General features: G+C 37.3%; 3 protein-coding genes across 5 annotated transcripts; 1 reads left to right on the plus strand and 2 right to left on the minus strand.

Moving 5' to 3' along the window:
* Window positions 1-201: 201 nt before the first annotated feature.
* On the minus strand, window positions 202-5504 carry LOC113688510 (mRNA cap guanine-N(7) methyltransferase 1). Its single transcript, XM_027206335.2, has 13 exons — window positions 4828-5504; window positions 4367-4506; window positions 4226-4294; window positions 4044-4115; window positions 3716-3817; window positions 3480-3536; window positions 2589-2727; window positions 1934-1998; window positions 1777-1827; window positions 1541-1603; window positions 976-1099; window positions 807-868; window positions 202-696 (listed from the first exon to the last, which is right to left on the minus strand). The coding sequence occupies exons 1-13, from the start codon at window positions 4904-4906 to the stop codon at window positions 589-591; spliced, it is 1131 nt and encodes a 376-aa protein (XP_027062136.1). The 5' UTR covers window positions 4907-5504; the 3' UTR covers window positions 202-588.
* A 349-nt stretch (window positions 5505-5853) lies between these two features.
* On the minus strand, window positions 5854-9895 carry LOC113743739 (putative beta-glucosidase 41). Of its 3 annotated transcripts, XM_072049242.1 has the most exons (14): window positions 9530-9895; window positions 9366-9430; window positions 9171-9237; window positions 8926-8984; window positions 8208-8283; window positions 7989-8060; window positions 7814-7901; window positions 7448-7703; window positions 7238-7353; window positions 6906-7129; window positions 6787-6818; window positions 6599-6701; window positions 6412-6514; window positions 5854-6318 (listed from the first exon to the last, which is right to left on the minus strand). In XM_072049242.1, exons 1-14 carry the CDS (start codon window positions 9633-9635, stop codon window positions 6099-6101), a joined length of 1587 nt encoding a protein of 528 aa, XP_071905343.1. In that variant the 5' UTR covers window positions 9636-9895; the 3' UTR covers window positions 5854-6098. The 3 variants fall into 3 exon arrangements, with proteins under 3 accessions (XP_071905343.1, XP_027127621.1, XP_027127622.1); XM_027271820.2 differs by having other exon boundaries at window positions 9366-9895; XM_027271821.2 differs by lacking the exons at window positions 9171-9237; window positions 9366-9430; window positions 9530-9895 and adding an exon at window positions 9077-9091.
* Window positions 9896-12665: 2770 nt separating this feature from the next.
* LOC113690400 (large ribosomal subunit protein uL2) lies at window positions 12666-14611 on the plus strand. The gene is made up of 2 exons (XM_027208282.2): window positions 12666-13212; window positions 14075-14611. Exons 1-2 carry the CDS (start codon window positions 12773-12775, stop codon window positions 14415-14417), a joined length of 783 nt encoding a protein of 260 aa, XP_027064083.2. The 5' UTR covers window positions 12666-12772; the 3' UTR covers window positions 14418-14611.
* Window positions 14612-15299: the final 688 nt, after the last annotated feature.

Below are 15299 nucleotides of genomic sequence, written 5' to 3' on the forward strand. Positions count from 1 at the left end.
CCAGACCTGGCTTCAAGAACACAAAGGTCAATTGAACAGTGCATGTGTATTGTGTTGGATTTCCGAACAATTCTTGTCACTAAAGGTTGAAATTGTTCATCTCTCCCAATTCAACTGCCCTGCATCATCGATCTGGTGCATGTAAAAAGAAATACTAAAAGCAGATGACCCTAAAAATCAACCAAAAGGTTACAGGATAACTATTTGAATGTTGTCATTCTTATATGCTTTTTTGAGTTGAACCCTCGGAATACATTTGGAGGTCAGCATTGATAAAATTTCTACGTCTGGTCTACTGGAGCCTTATGACCAGCTACTAACATCGCTAAAAGGCATCAAAATCACTAGAATATTAGGCCGCGGGGAGGAGGAACGCTAATCTAGCATCATGTTGTTTAAGGCTGCCGTCAGAAATTTGATACATTACAATTCTAAGTATTCCACAAAATTGCTCAGCCATTTAGGACTCGAGACTAAAGGGTAAATGGCATACAAGTAAAAGCTTGCTACCCATTTCTACAGAAGACTTTGGTTCTTCTTTACACGTCTCTTCTACTAGACCTGGTTGGGACTATTTAGTGAGATCCATCATCCATCAATCTGAGCTGAGCTGATGTACATGATATCCTCCTTATCGACATGCATCTTGCCTTTGTCGCGTCTATTGTTAACTCTTGTTTGGTCAGGTTGCCCACGCTGCAAGAACAAATCTCACCCAAATCAGAGTCGATATGAAAACTTTTAAATCACAGTTATGCATCTCCACAGGTTACAAGACAGATGATACAGATTTTATGCAAACTTACCTTCCTCAGAACAAATGCTAAATACAAGTATGCTACTTCCCATTCATCCGGTGATAGTGTACCTGAATTTCATCAAGAAGTAATTTCACAATCAACAAATGTAAAAGAAGCTTTCACTGATGCCACGTCTTACTATCAGCTAAGTCTGTTTTCGGATTTGGAAACTTACTGTGGTCTTGATTTCCATCGCCTAAAGCACCGAGTCTCCGCATGAGTTCAATGAACTCAGGTTTCTTTAGATATTCATCCACAAAAACATGAGAGTTTTTCACAAAAACTAGCTCCAAGTCATACTGCATCAGTGGAATTCAACTGTAAGAAAATTTTCAAGTGCAGCAGTAAAGCTCCAGATTGGCATGCTTTATCACTATAATGACAAGTGATACAGCATGCCAAACTTAGTATATATGGTAATCGTGAAGCTTAGTACATATACTAATTGTGAACCTCTAAACCTTTCTGACACATAAGCACGTCATCACCAAAGCTAGAGATCAGATCATTTCTTTACTACTGATTTGCATCGTATCTCATAGTAAACATCCAGGAATCATAAAAAGGCACTTGTTAAGCAGCACTATGTGTAAAAATCCCAAGATAGGGTATATCCTATGAGACAGTTCCTCATGATTTCCTTTAGCTGAGATGTAAGAAACTGAGACAAATATGAAAATGTATGGCAATCCTTCATTTCAATTGAGACGTACTATAAATGTTCAACACGACTCTTATACCTCTTCAGCCAACGCTTTGAAGACATGAAAAGGAACAATCCACTCTGGACAGTCTACTGCATCCTGCAAGATGGAAATAATATCGTTACTAAATAGAGTCTAGACAAAATATTGTTGGATTAGACGGAAATAGTCATACCACAATTTCCCAAAAAGTTGTACGGAACACCAAATAAAACCAAGGAAAATCTACTTTTGAGAAGAACAACGACAAGCTAAGTTGAAGAATTAAGTACCTCAAGGTGGAATTTATACTTGATGCCAAAGGGAGTTGAGGATTTAAATTTCTGAAACAAATAGAAATAAAAATCATTATAAAATATATGTAGCTTGGAATTAATAAGATATTTGAGGCCACATGACATTCTAGCTAGCTGGAGAAAAGCAATTCACCTTTTCTGAATACTCCTCGTCAAAACGTATCCAGTAGACGCTGTTACCAAAAGCCAACCCTTCAGCTGCATATACCAGATAGAATTTAGCTACCATACATCAAATGCATTCAAAATCTTCCCATTTTAATTTTATGATGGCAAAGAGGGAAAACTATTCATGTGCTAACACAAAATTTCTCCAACATGATCTTATTTGACAAGAACATGAGCAGGTAAAGCAAATTGCGTGGCAAAAATTTCACTAAAAAAAAGTTCCAAATCATTGGTTGACAAGTAAACATGAAGCTTAAGATTCAATAAAGAGCATGCAGGTGAAACTAAACATTGCATTAATGAATTGGTCAATTACAATTTGCTCTTGGCACAAGGAAAAGACGCAAAGAAAAGTTGAAAATAAACTATTAGCATCTGGTATACAAGATATAACTGAAATCGTTAATGCAGCATCATCATCATTCACAAATATATTCTCCCAATCAAACCACAGAATCAAGGAGACAAACTACTAAAAGATAATGAGCAACTACTGAGGAAAGCAAACATCTGTATTTACTATGGTAAAACTTCTACCATCAGAAAGTTCACCAAGTCAATCTTTGTCAATCTAATCAGGATGAGGGAGAAACATTAGAAACAAGACAAACAAATTAAACCTTCTCTAAGCTTTTTGATGATGACGTTGGCATCTGGCATTGTTCCAATAAAGATGCCTCCTGGACGAAGCAAAGCTGATACATTGGCCAAAGCCCTCCGTGCACGTGCCTCGGTCGACCACGAGTAATGCATAGCAAACTGCAAACTTGCAAGTTTTGATGAGTTACAATCTTAATTTTTTGAATCTTGAAGTACTAAGAACAAGTCCTTCCGTGCACAGTAGAGAATGATTAATGACCACAACTAACTATACTGATCCAAATAGAAGGAAGCATGAAGAATCAGTTACAATGTCCAATTGGCTTGTGTGATAATTTTAAAAGGACCCTATTCCCTGACAGCCTGAAGGCGGCACTTTGATTTATGCTAGCAAGATCAAGGAATGGAACATCAGAAGAATATCAAATCCATATCTTGCCAAAGCAGGTCCATTAACTACCCAAAAATTTCAGGAAGAAGTATAATAACAACAAAAAAATGCAGTTCACTGCAAAGTATATTCAAACACACCTCATCCAAAAGATAAAAACATGGTAAGGATCAAGAAAGAAAATATCACCATCCATAAGTGTACAATAATGTCCACAAAGCTGAAAAGTTCCAAAAATTTCATTCCAAAAAAAGTAAATGAATGCTTGTGAAACCACAATAATCATTGGATGACTATAAATTCAATTAAAATAAATCAACAGACCATTGGTCACCTTTAGAGCAATTTCTAGATTTTTCCAGTTCACTCCAGTGTAGAAGATAACAAGTTGAGCATATCTCCCCATCCAACAATTGATAAAGCAACAATTACATACAAAAATTTGATGCCAGAAAACACAGACTAGCATGTCTTGGTGAGTAAAGGAACAAATGTCATGAACACCAAGATAATGACTAACCTGGCAGCTACAAATGTCAAAAGGGGCATCGTCTGATAGAACTTTATCCAAGCGTACCTGAAATCATGCAAAATGGCCAAAACAGAACTTTTCCTATAATTAATGACAAAAATGTTAAACGCAGAAAGCGGATAGTCCATGTGAATCTCACAATCAGAAGATGAATAGTAACTGCAACAATAGGCACATGGTCAGCCTAAAGATGGAGTTGAATTTAAGCTAGCAATGATATTTACCTCAAAACAATCTCCACACATAAGTCTGGCAGGAAAAGAAAACTTTTTTCTGCGCTGATGATGGTCCGCATCTCCATTATAGCGTGTACGACAGTCTTCTATCTGCATTCCTTGGGCAAATAGTCAAAATTTCTAGTTTAATCCTAGAATCCAGCAAAACAGATTCTTCTTTGCATTGGACAAAAATGTGTTCTGTGGTAGAAACTTATCACATTAATGATGAGTGCGCTTGTAAGAACTACAGTATTTGTTGCTAATCATGCAATCATCTAATTGCAGCAGCCATTATAGTGACCAGAAGACAGATAGCTGAATGAAAGCAAATTACCGAGCCTTCAGCTATATCAACTCCAACATAGTATCCAACCTTAGCTTTGTCCCATTTAATCAAATCACCACCCTGTGCCAATGTGTTAAAAAAGAGAGAAGAAAAGATTAACTATTTAAATATTTTGGGACAAAAAATGAAAGCACATGAATATGTTCGTGCACACAAGTATTAAATGGTACCTTCCCACAGGCAAGATCAAGAACCGCATCACCTTTTTTGGCATACAACTGAATCAAGACACTCTTAATCTGTATGAAGAAGAAAAAACTAAGCCCAATTCTACCAACTGAATGATCAAGTAACTGCCATACAAATCATACCCAGTTGTTAAGCTTCTTTAAATGGATAATTGGACTTGCTTCTCGCTCTTCAAGAGTCTGATTGGTCCTTGCACTATAATGATCAGCAACTTTCCTAGCAAAAAACTTTGTACTCTCATCCTCTAGAAAGTGTCCATCCCCTAATCACAAACGAGAAAATACCTCAAATTAAGAAGACATGATTCAACCTAAGGCTTCTCATGAATAAATGTGCCCCCAATTTCACTTCATATATCTAATCCTAATATCAGAATTTCCACCAATTAGGCCATTTACACAGGGAATATAACCATGTAGCTTAACAATCTGATGACCAAAGTCTCAAACTTCATCAAAACCCAGGTTCAAACACCAAAATCAATGGAAAAAAAAACAAACCTCACCCACCTAAAATCAGCTTAATTCAACAAAAGGGTTCTTTCTTAAATATGTTAAAAGCAAATTCAAGACCGTAAAATTACCGTCCGGATTATATCTGGGTTTCGATTGAGGGGGTTCAAGAGACCCCGAAGATGAAGATTCTGGATAGCTCCGCTTCATGGAAATCTCGAAAACTTGAGTGAAAAGTCTGCAGAGCTTCTGGGATTTCAGTTAGGGAGTTGTTGAATCGGATTGTGTTGCAGATGTAGATACTACTATGGGCTGCGAGTAGCTTCAATAAAGATTGCAGTAAAACAGTTTCGTTATGCGCAAAAAGCAATGGAGGGAAAAAGGGTCTATGCCAATCGCCAATTTCGACAGACGCAAATTACAATAAGTGATTGATTTTGCCCCTGAGAGTCCCAAATGGTTTATATAGGTATCCAGTATTAAGACAAAGGGTGGGTCTATTTACCATACCGAAGTGGCTATCTCTAAGTAGAAGGGAACATATCTAATTCGACCAATGTTTTTGCTAATTATTTTTTCAGTTTAGTTTGTTTAAACAGAAGAAAATTGTCTAAATTGCATATAAATCTTCTATTTAGATTTGATTGAAGGCACAGTGTCCTATTGTCAAGATGGCCTGCCCTTTGCTCCCATCCACCTCGTAATTTTGATTAGCCTAATGCTTAGTGCCTAATCCGAAATGATTTTAGGATAGGGAGCCTTTCCTATGGATTGCCTACTTGCCTTGCTCATTAGCTGAAAAAGTTGATTGTTCCATTCCAATGGGCTGCGTTGGTCCTTTTCCCCCTGCTTTTGCTCTTTTTTCTTTTTTCCTTTCCATCGTGGTTTTGAGGAAAGCTGTGATTGGTCTTCGTTAATCCCTCTCTCAAAGTACATCATTTGTTGGAGTCGAATAGCAATATATTGCCCTATGCAATGGGTGCCACGCGTTTTGACCTAATTTGTGGGCATTTTGGTTTCTCTTTGTTTCTTAACTGCGGAAAATTAGAAAAGTACGGAAAACCTAAATTTTAATAGCATCAGGACAAAAGTGATCATTTGTTCAAAACAAAAATGGAAAAGAAAGTTTGGTCATAAACCAAATTTATGACCAAAAATGGAAAAGAAAACTCAAGTTTATTAGTGCCATAATTTTCAATATGATAGAATGAAGACTGTTGAAAAGTATACAGGGACTTGAGGAAATTAATAAGAGAAGCCATGGAACTGTTAGACGGAATTCTCTGTCCATTATATCTAGCCATGGAACTGTATATTAACAATTGAATCGAATCTAACGTATTTCCTTTCTCGTGTTGTATGGCGGGGCACATAATGTATACATGTCCATAGTGATGGAGTTCTATGACTGGTATCTCAATGCTGCGCCGGATTGGTATCTCGTTTCTGTTCTTGATCTTAACATATCCTTGAACCACTGAACAGAAGATTTGGGTATTCTCGTAAGGTTATTCTTGAAATCCACGTAATACAATCCAAAACGGACTGTGTATCCCATGTTCCATTCCCAGTTGTCAAGCAATGACCACGCAAAATATCCCCGGACATCACAATTGTCTTGCCTGCATTAGTGCAGGCTTCTGCAGTTAGAATGTGGGCAGTATTGTGTGTATCGGACAGAAGCAACTGCAAAAGAAGCAGTCATTTGGCAGTACCTTATAGCAGCTGACAGATTTGAGAGATAGTCCCTGTGAAAGTTTATCCTTTTCTGGTCATTTAAAGCATTCTTCAGTGATAAGTGAGATGCATCATCCATACCTGATGCCAAAATTAAGCAATAGACTGTTTTTATAATGATGTCTATTATTTAGATTAGCTAACAACATTAGGAAAAGTTCTCGCCATTTTCTGTGATGATCACTGGTGGATTCCCATATCTCTCTTTGATGTATCTCGCCAACTTCCTAATGCCCCATGGGACGATTCGTAGCCAGACAGATGCAGCCTGGAGGAGGATACACCATTAAGGACCATTTTGCACAGATTTTACAAAAGAAAGATTTTTGCCTAATTCAGAAGCTAGAACGTACTCTTTCTCCAATAGCAGCTCCGTGTCTGTAAGCTATTGCCATGGAAGTACTTTAGTACCACATATCAGTATCCTTGAACTTATTCAGTGAGTAGAAATTCTGGTGCCTTGACATCTTACCTGAAGTAATTACAGCTGAATCTGAAGAAGCATCCCGCAATATAAGCTTCCTAAAATGAGTTCTGTCATTTCGGGCGTACAAAGTGGTATAGTGATTGATGCCAATGAAATCCAAGGTGCCCTTCAGGAACTTTGAAACTTCAGGATTGATTTCTGGTAGTCTCTCAGCCACAGACTTCTGCATTGAAAGAGGATAATTCCCAAGAAGAAGTGGATCAAGGAACCTGATTCACTTGTTGTGTGTTACAAAAGACTATATTTTGATTCTTGAATCTTCATCAAAAAATAAATTACACTATACTTAAATCTTATCCTGAATCTAAATGTATTACCATCCAAGAGAGAAGTCTATTGCTCTATTTGAAGCATCCCTGTCCTCGTCACAGTCAGATATTGGTTCATACCACTTGGCATCCAGTACTATGCCAACTTGGCCTCCTTGGCGTTTCTGGAAAAAACAAGAAGCAAAAAAAGAGTGTCCATTTTACGAAGGTAAGGAAAGTATGTATCAGAAACAGCTGATTTATTTGTGCTAAGAGTACCTTGAAGTTTCTGTGGTAGTTGTGGTAAGCAGCAGCATGTGACAAGAGAATGTTGTGAGCTACTATATATGGTTCAACAGATGATTTTCCTCCCTTGCAGAATAAATGCCCCAGGATAGAGCACCTTCCGGGGGCTTGAATACCCAAGTCATAACCTTCAATTGCAAAACCACGAGGCTCGTTGAAGGTCATCCAATGCTTCACTCTATCCCCAAAAGCTTTGAAACAGGTGACAGCATAGTGTTCAAAATCCTTCCTGTAATTTAGGAAAAAAAATGTAATTTTTTAACTTGCATCGTTGAAATGAACAAGATCATATGTTGACATCGAAAACACAAAAAATTTAGTTGGAGGGGTTGGACAAACACTATTTGATCACTCAAAAATCCACCATATGTTTCCTGAAGCTTCAACGGGAGATCCCAGTGATAAAGAGTAGCATAGGGCTGAATTCCTGATCCAAAGAAACATATCAAATTTTGAACAACACACAAGAAAATGGTGAAATGTTGACATTGATAAATCAATTTGATTCGGGAACCTTTTTCAATTAAAGCATCAATAAAGTTGCTGTAGTACTGGATTCCTTCGGGATTTGGTGTACCTGTGCCATCTGCTCAAAAAAAAAAAAAAAGTTGTCAAAAGCACCCAGAAAGAAGCACTAAGACAGTCGGAATGGAACCAAATAAGTAGCTTTTAAGGCGGGCAACATTTTCAAGCTTCAAAGAACAAAGTAAATGCAAACCAAGGAATCTCTTACTTGGGAAGATTCTTGACCATGATATGGAGAATCTATAGGCATCCATCCCCAAATCCTTCATCAAGTCTATGTCACTCTGTTATTTCAACGGCACCGTTTTCTCAATGTTAGGAAAAGACAAATCAGCCTACTATTAAATTGACTAAAGTGATATTTTAATGCTTCATATGCGTGTGGTGATTGTCAGCATAGGAAGCTATTCTTATTCTTATCTTGTACGAATCGTGATATTCCTACTTTTTATTTGTTGCAGTATTATGAAGTAATTGGGCAACACCTGTCCAAATTTAAGCTCTTATCTTCATGATTCTGGATGTGGGATGTAGCGCTTATCTTAAAAAAAAAGATTTCTTGACCCTATAGTACCATTTCCTTTTTCTTTCGTTTTTCTTCTGGTAGCACTTATTTTAGGGAACTGATGATGCTAGAGCATGCATGCAAAATGTAATGCAGCCAATGTGTACATCAGCTGCAGAGCCATTCTATGATGTGCGGGTGACGATTCTACTTTGTTTTGGCTTCTCAAAAAGTTGATCTTGCATCATCATTTCCGGTGGCACACAATTTTTTCTGAATTACATGAAGCCAAAGGAAGTTAAGACTTGAAGGGGCCAAAAAATATTGAAGGACCACAGAAGAATGAAGAACGATTTAGGTGATCCTCAGACTAACAATCCAGCATTTACAAATTACGAGTGAATGTGTATTCGAAGTTCACCTTAAATCGATGATACTGATCGACTGCAGTATTTGCATTGCTGAAATCCACAATTCTACCTACTCAGACAGAAACAGGGGATTATTCATCAGCCCGTGGGATTGCCATTTGAGTAAAAAGAGCAAGGAGTTGGACCAATGGCAAGGTGTACCATTTCCCAAGACAAACAACGCCTAAGTCGAGTTTCCCTCACCATTCCTTCCACTCCTAATGTATCAAAAGAAGCTTTTTTAGTCCTTTGGTACCTGGTAGCTTAATGAAAGCATCCCATATGCTGAGTCCCTTGTTTCCTTCATCCACAGCTCCTTCAAACTATCACACAGCACACACACACTAGATGACTTAGTGATTCACTGATTAATGAAGCCTCTTCTTCTTGCAACATAGAAGAAACAGAATTTTGAAGGGAATTAGCAACTATAGAAGTCACACAAGATCACCTGGTAAGCTGAAGAAGCAGTTCCAAAGGTAAAGCCATCCGGGAAATCATCACGGCTGATGGATTCTGAGTTGAGAAATAGACATGTTAAATAGAAAACAATCAAAACTAATTTCATTGGCGAGTTTTTTTTTTTTTTTTTTGAGTCAAAAAAAGAATATTAACTGATGAAATTGATTGGTTTGTGTTTTGGAATGAATAAGGTGCTGGAGTGTATATATAAGAGGTAAGGTGTAGTTATCCCACAATATTTAGCTAGTGAGATAATCATATGACAAGGCGTCCAGGCTTTGTTGTAAAGAAGAAGAAAATGTTGTTGAAGCCAAGAAATTTAAACGAAAGCGACACTAGGCATTTTCTTCTGACACTACAAGTTATTCTGGAGTGGAGTAGGCCCTGGTGGCTTAGAAGGGTTGGCAGTTGAAGCTATCTCTCCCTTTTCCTTGCACGCTATGATGTGGACTATAACTTCCAAACAAATCTTAATATCCAGTAGTGTTTTGAAGTGTTGGGAAGAAAGGGACAAAAAAAAAAAAACGGAATCTTGAAGTTATGAAAACAACTTCAGCATAGTTCCTGGAGCGGAAATCTTTTGGCAACCGTGATTAAGGAGTATAATGTCAGTTTCCACCATATATGCACTTACCAATAGACAGACTACTCTTTGAATAAACACCAACATGCGTTGAGGTTTATAATAAAGACTCTTTTACCTGAAAGATTACATTATAATTTTAACTATCAACTTTCATGACTAAAGGGAGTTCTTCAACGTTTTGAAGCTCATAAGGAAAGGTCAACATAATTTTCTTGAGCAAAAATGCTGAGACGGTCTCCGACTAGGATGAGCAAAACTTCACGTGGACGCCAGAGTTTTCCCCTTGCGAAAGCAGGTCAAGATTAAGCAATCAGGCGGCTTTCAAGTTTGGATAGCTAATTGAATTGAATCCGCCTTCTTATCTTCTGTTGAAAAAAGAAAGATCAGATTATGACAAAAAGAAGGGGCAGACATTTAAAATTCATCAATTTGTTATCCAATACCACAGTAAATGTTGAACTTCTCAAATGAACTACATATATATATATATATATATATGTGTGTGTGTCTTTTTGGGCTGAAACTTTGAAATGCTGTTTCATCACGGTCTAGTTCTTGAAATCACCAGCAACCCTTTTTTTTTTATTGACATCTAAAACATGTGGTTCATGTCAAAAAGCATAAACTAAGGGGAGATTAAGGCTGAAGAAGGGAGTCAGGCAGCTTAATTAGGTCGTTAGCAAACCATGTTTTCATTGGAATGAATTGCTATTTGTGCAAAAACTGAAAGGATTTGGACATAAAAGGATAAGAAGATGTCAGCATCCAAATTGCAAGCCCATCTTTTTTTGCTCCTAGGCTATTATATACGCGCATACTGGAAAAGTTCGTACAATTCGTGCACCTTTCTTTGCGTAATAAATCCTCTGCTCTTAATAATTGGTAGAATCTGGGAAAATTTTCTTATCAGTTATCTCCAGACAGCAATAGGGCCTCGGTGGGGTGGAAGTTTATATATAGACAATGAAGTTGTTGGACACGTTAATGGGTAAAGACAAAGCCACTTCACATAATTTCTCCGGACCGTCGCCCAACCATTCATTTACAAAATACCAAATTTTTAATTGCTCCAAATGAGAAGAACGGAGAAAATGTCGGCGTCAGTCCCAGCACTACTTGCTTCTTCATCCGGGAATACGTTAGAGACTGCCATCAGTTCAGCAATCGTTGAAAGCTACAAATGAAGCGAGACAACATTCTTGATGTCAATATTACATTCACCACAAAAAGCAAATTATTTTCTTCCTTTCTTAGCTTCAAACGTGGGAGAGTTCTCCATCTTAAATCGACATATACATTTTTTCGTTTCCATCACTTGATAATCAAATAAATTATTTTTTTCTTTTTATTCTACATAAAATCGATTTTTGCTTCATATTTTTCTTTGTGGAAGGTTAGGTCCATTTAGCTCCCCTTGGTGGACCTTTTCTTGTCTGTTTTATAATCATATTTGGTTCCTTAAGTTTTATCACAGTATCAATCATACAAAAAACTCAATGCACGTGAGGAAGGGTTTTCCTTTGTAAATAAACTTTCCCCTCCCTTTGATTACCATTACTAAAACATTTATTCAATTTGCATCTAAATTTATTAAATAGGGAATAAAATCAAAAAAGGCTTTTTTTCACCTTAATCATTCTCCTTCATAAAGCTGCGCTTAAAGAAGGGTAATCTTCTACACGTAAATCATAACTTAATAATCAAATAAACTTTTTTTTTTCATTGCCATCCTACATAAGATCATTTTTTTCTTAATTTTTTTATTATACAAAGTTATGTCCATTTTGGCTTTATTGGTGGACCTTTTCTTGTTTGATTATAAGTCATTAATGATATATTTATTTGTTTCCTTAATAATAACTAATTTTCAATATACATGTATTTTTTGTATTTTTTGTAGGATTTTTTTTTTGTCTTTGTTAGTATTGGTACAATAATGCCTAAATAGTACTTGTTTCCTTTTTTTCATATTTGCATTTCCAAATTTACAACCTAAGTTTGGAAATAATGAGACATAATAAATGGATATATTTTAAACCAGCTAATCAAAAGGTATAAATTTTCAAAAAAAAAATCCAGAAAAAAGGATGGGGTTCAAAGCTCAATGAGACACTTAAGATGCTCTTGATAAAATTAAAATTTAAAATTTAAATCAATAAAAAAATGAAATCCTAGCATTTGAATATAACGTATTTTGTATTAAGTGACAAGTAAATTGCTTATCACTTATGTTTTTAATTAAATTTTGCCTAAACAATTTATTAGAGTTACTTTTTTTTTGCCAATATTTAGAGTTACTTAATGAGTAAGTTTGTTATACATTACCAGTGTATAATTTTTTTACACTTGCAGATTTAGATTGTGTCAAATAATATGAATTCAAATCACATACACTGTTAGTGTAAAAAATTCAATACACTGTTAGTATATAAAAGTTAATCCTTACTTAATTAATTACCATGTCTTATTTTCTGTTATTAAATATGTTTGAACATTAAGGTCTAAATCCATTCAATTTAAGGGTTGAATTGGTTTCATAAACATTGCTTTAGACTAAAACGGTAAAACCTCCTTCTCAACACTGTATACATATGGATATGGGCCTATGTTCGCACGCTGAGATAATCCAGTTGAAGGTAGCCCATCACTTAAACCCAACCACCCACTATGGCAACCCTAACCTTTTAAGCATCCCATACATTTTCTGCACTTAAAACCCTAGGCAGAACTTTGCTTTTCACTCCCCTCTGCTCCTCCAACTTCTCCCTCAGCCGCCCCATTCCCCTGTCCCCTCAACCCGAACCCCCAAAATGGGTCGTGTGATCCGAGCTCAACGTAAGGGAAGATGCTCCGTCTTCAAATCCCACACCCACCACCGCAAGGGCCCCGCCCGCTTCCGTTCTCTGGACTTCGGCGAGCGCAACGGCTACTTGAAAGGAGTCGTCACCGAAGTCCTTCACGACCCGGGTCGCGGTGCCCCGTTAGCCCGTGTCAGTTTCCGCCACCCTTTCCGTTACCAGCAACAGAAGGAGTTGTTTGTTGCCGCCGAAGGAATGTTTACTGGGCAATTCGTTTACTGCGGGAAGAAAGCTACTTTGATGGTCGGAAATGTTTTGCCCCTCAGATCCATCCCTGAAGGAGCTGTGGTTTGCAACGTGGAGCATAAGATGGGTGACCGTGGTGTCTTTGCTAGAGCCTCTGGTGATTATGCTATCGTTATCAGTCACAACCCTGATAACGGAACCACTAGGTATTGAATATATCTGTATTGTTTCTGGGTAGATGGTTGATCTGTAGGCTTGCTCGTGGTTGATAATACGTATGTGTGAAATGCTTCGAAGGTGATGGATTTGGGTGGTTTATCTGCACGAGTTTTTGATGGTTTTGGAAAGAATGGAATAGATTTTTGTGATTAGTGTATGCATAATTACTTGTTATTTGGTTTTTATGAGGAAAGCGTGTAGGTTTTATCTTTGTTCTGATTTTTCTTTATCTGTGATGGTATTCAATGAGATGGTTGACGTTAGACATTATGTTTTATGGGTTTGTCTGGATGGCAAAGTCTATTGTTGTATCGGGCTCTAGTTCAACTTTGTTAGATAGGTTGCTTGGAAGTTCGTTAGTTTTTGCGTTATTGAAGTGGTAAATGGTTTAGATAACTTCTTATTGATATTCCTATGCACAATATGTACCACTTGTTGTAGGTACTTGATAATTATGGTCATACTTCTGTTTGCTCTTTTGCTGTAGTGTGTGTCTCTTTATATTAGTCGCCTGCTATATGTTTGTGCTATACTCAGTCCCACTTTATTTGTGCTGCTTTATTCCTCAATACTTCAGTTTTTATGCTCGTAACTTTCTTTGTTAAAGGGTTGGATTGGTGAATTTTTTGAGTATATAGAGGTTGAAAATCATTCATTTTGCGGAAGTGTTTGATCAGCGTATTTGCCAGACTGATTTGTAAGCGACACAGTTTATTATTCTTGCCTTGGCTGTCAGATAATAGGAAGACTCTCTGCTTTCATTGTGCTGTTAACTTGCTTAAGTTGTGGAAGTGACATTTAATCCTTTTCTGGCCTTCATCCCCATATTGTCGCTGGTTATTTTGACAGGATCAAGCTTCCATCTGGAGCTAAGAAGATTGTGCCCAGTGGGTGCCGTGCTATGATTGGTCAGGTTGCTGGAGGTGGACGTACTGAGAAGCCCCTTCTTAAGGCTGGTAATGCTTACCACAAGTACCGCGTGAAGAGGAACTGCTGGCCTAAGGTTCGTGGTGTTGCTATGAATCCTGTGGAACATCCTCATGGTGGTGGTAACCATCAACATATTGGTCATGCTAGCACAGTTCGCCGTGATGCACCACCTGGTCAAAAGGTTGGTCTTATTGCCGCACGTAGGACTGGTCGTCTCCGAGGTCAAGCTGCCGCTACAGCTGCCAAAGCTGATAAGGCTTAAGCGAATTAAAGGATGCAGAGATTTTTATTTTTGTTATCATTTTCCGTTGTGTTGTGTTCTAGAGAGACTTGCCTATTCAGTTCAGATGTTGACATTGTCATTGCAAGAGTATAGCACTAAATTTTGGTTGGATCTTTGGTTATGATTTTTGTTTCAGCGGTTCTTATTAGATGAATGTTCCATATTTGGTTCAATTTGTTGGCTTAATAGTACTTTGAAAACTGGGTACACTGTGGTGCACCTAATGTAATTCAAGCCGGTGACTGATTGTTGCACGCTGCAGTATGAAGAACGTCTGTAGTAAAGAGCTGTTCTCTCTGAGGCTGCAAGGAATTCCTAGAAAATGCATATTGGCTCTAAAACTTTTGTCGCCAAAAGAAAATAAAAGGTTTTTTCCTAAACCCTTTGCAGCCCGAGTGCCGCCTGTAGGTTGATGTTGGGATAATTTACCCTAGTCAAGAAATGCAAAAGCTGAATTACAACCTCTGCGGCATGCGTTCTGAGGAGTCAAAATTGCTTCCGGATTCCGGAAGATTAGCCATTGAGTTGGCTCGGTTAGCACTCGGTCGACTCATCTTCTCAAAGAAGTTTGAATTAAAAAAGGGTTAAAAACACTTTATTCCCGAGAAAATGGGGAATAGCCCCCCGTAATGAAAATAATAGGTTGAGAGTTGAGAATATTCCGTTTGGTGCTTGTGTCAAGCATTTCATTTGAAAAAAGAACAAAAAAAATAGATTGCTTAAATATGTTCACAATTCTGCTCATATGTTGTTGTAGTTTAATATTTTGTCAAATTGATCTTATGGAATCATAGTTATTATTTATAAGACCTTTATATAAATAGATTAGTCCATGGTATATATTAGTATGTAATATTTAAT

Source organism: Coffea arabica, chromosome 5e (assembly GCF_036785885.1).
Source record: "Coffea arabica cultivar ET-39 chromosome 5e, Coffea Arabica ET-39 HiFi, whole genome shotgun sequence".
NCBI lineage: Eukaryota > Viridiplantae > Streptophyta > Magnoliopsida > Gentianales > Rubiaceae > Coffea > Coffea arabica.

What these genes read in the sequence shown, in the direction of transcription:
- LOC113688510 (XM_027206335.2), bottom strand. Translation starts at nt 4,906, where the DNA reads ATGAAGCGGAGCTATCCAGAATCTTCATCTTCGGGGTCTCTTGAACCC. An exon ending in TTGATATAGCTGAAGGCTCG is followed by an intron (nt 3,818 to 4,043) that starts GTAATTTGCTTT and finishes CAAGGAATGCAG; the next exon opens with ATAGAAGACTGTCGTACACG. An exon ending in TTGACATTTGTAGCTGCCAG is followed by an intron (nt 2,728 to 3,479) that starts GTTAGTCATTAT and finishes GCAAGTTTGCAG; the next exon opens with TTTGCTATGCATTACTCGTG.
- LOC113743739 (XM_072049242.1), bottom strand. Translation starts at nt 9,635, where the DNA reads ATGATTATCTCACTAGCTAAATATTGTGGGATAACTACACCTTACCTC. An exon ending in TTTTTGAGTGATCAAATAGT is followed by an intron (nt 7,704 to 7,813) that starts GTTTGTCCAACC and finishes CCTAAATTACAG; the next exon opens with GAAGGATTTTGAACACTATG. An exon ending in AATCTGTCAGCTGCTATAAG is followed by an intron (nt 6,319 to 6,411) that starts GTACTGCCAAAT and finishes GCACTAATGCAG; the next exon opens with GCAAGACAATTGTGATGTCC.
- LOC113690400 (XM_027208282.2), top strand. Translation starts at nt 12,773, where the DNA reads ATGGGTCGTGTGATCCGAGCTCAACGTAAGGGAAGATGCTCCGTCTTC. An exon ending in CCTGATAACGGAACCACTAG is followed by an intron (nt 13,213 to 14,074) that starts GTATTGAATATA and finishes TTATTTTGACAG; the next exon opens with GATCAAGCTTCCATCTGGAG.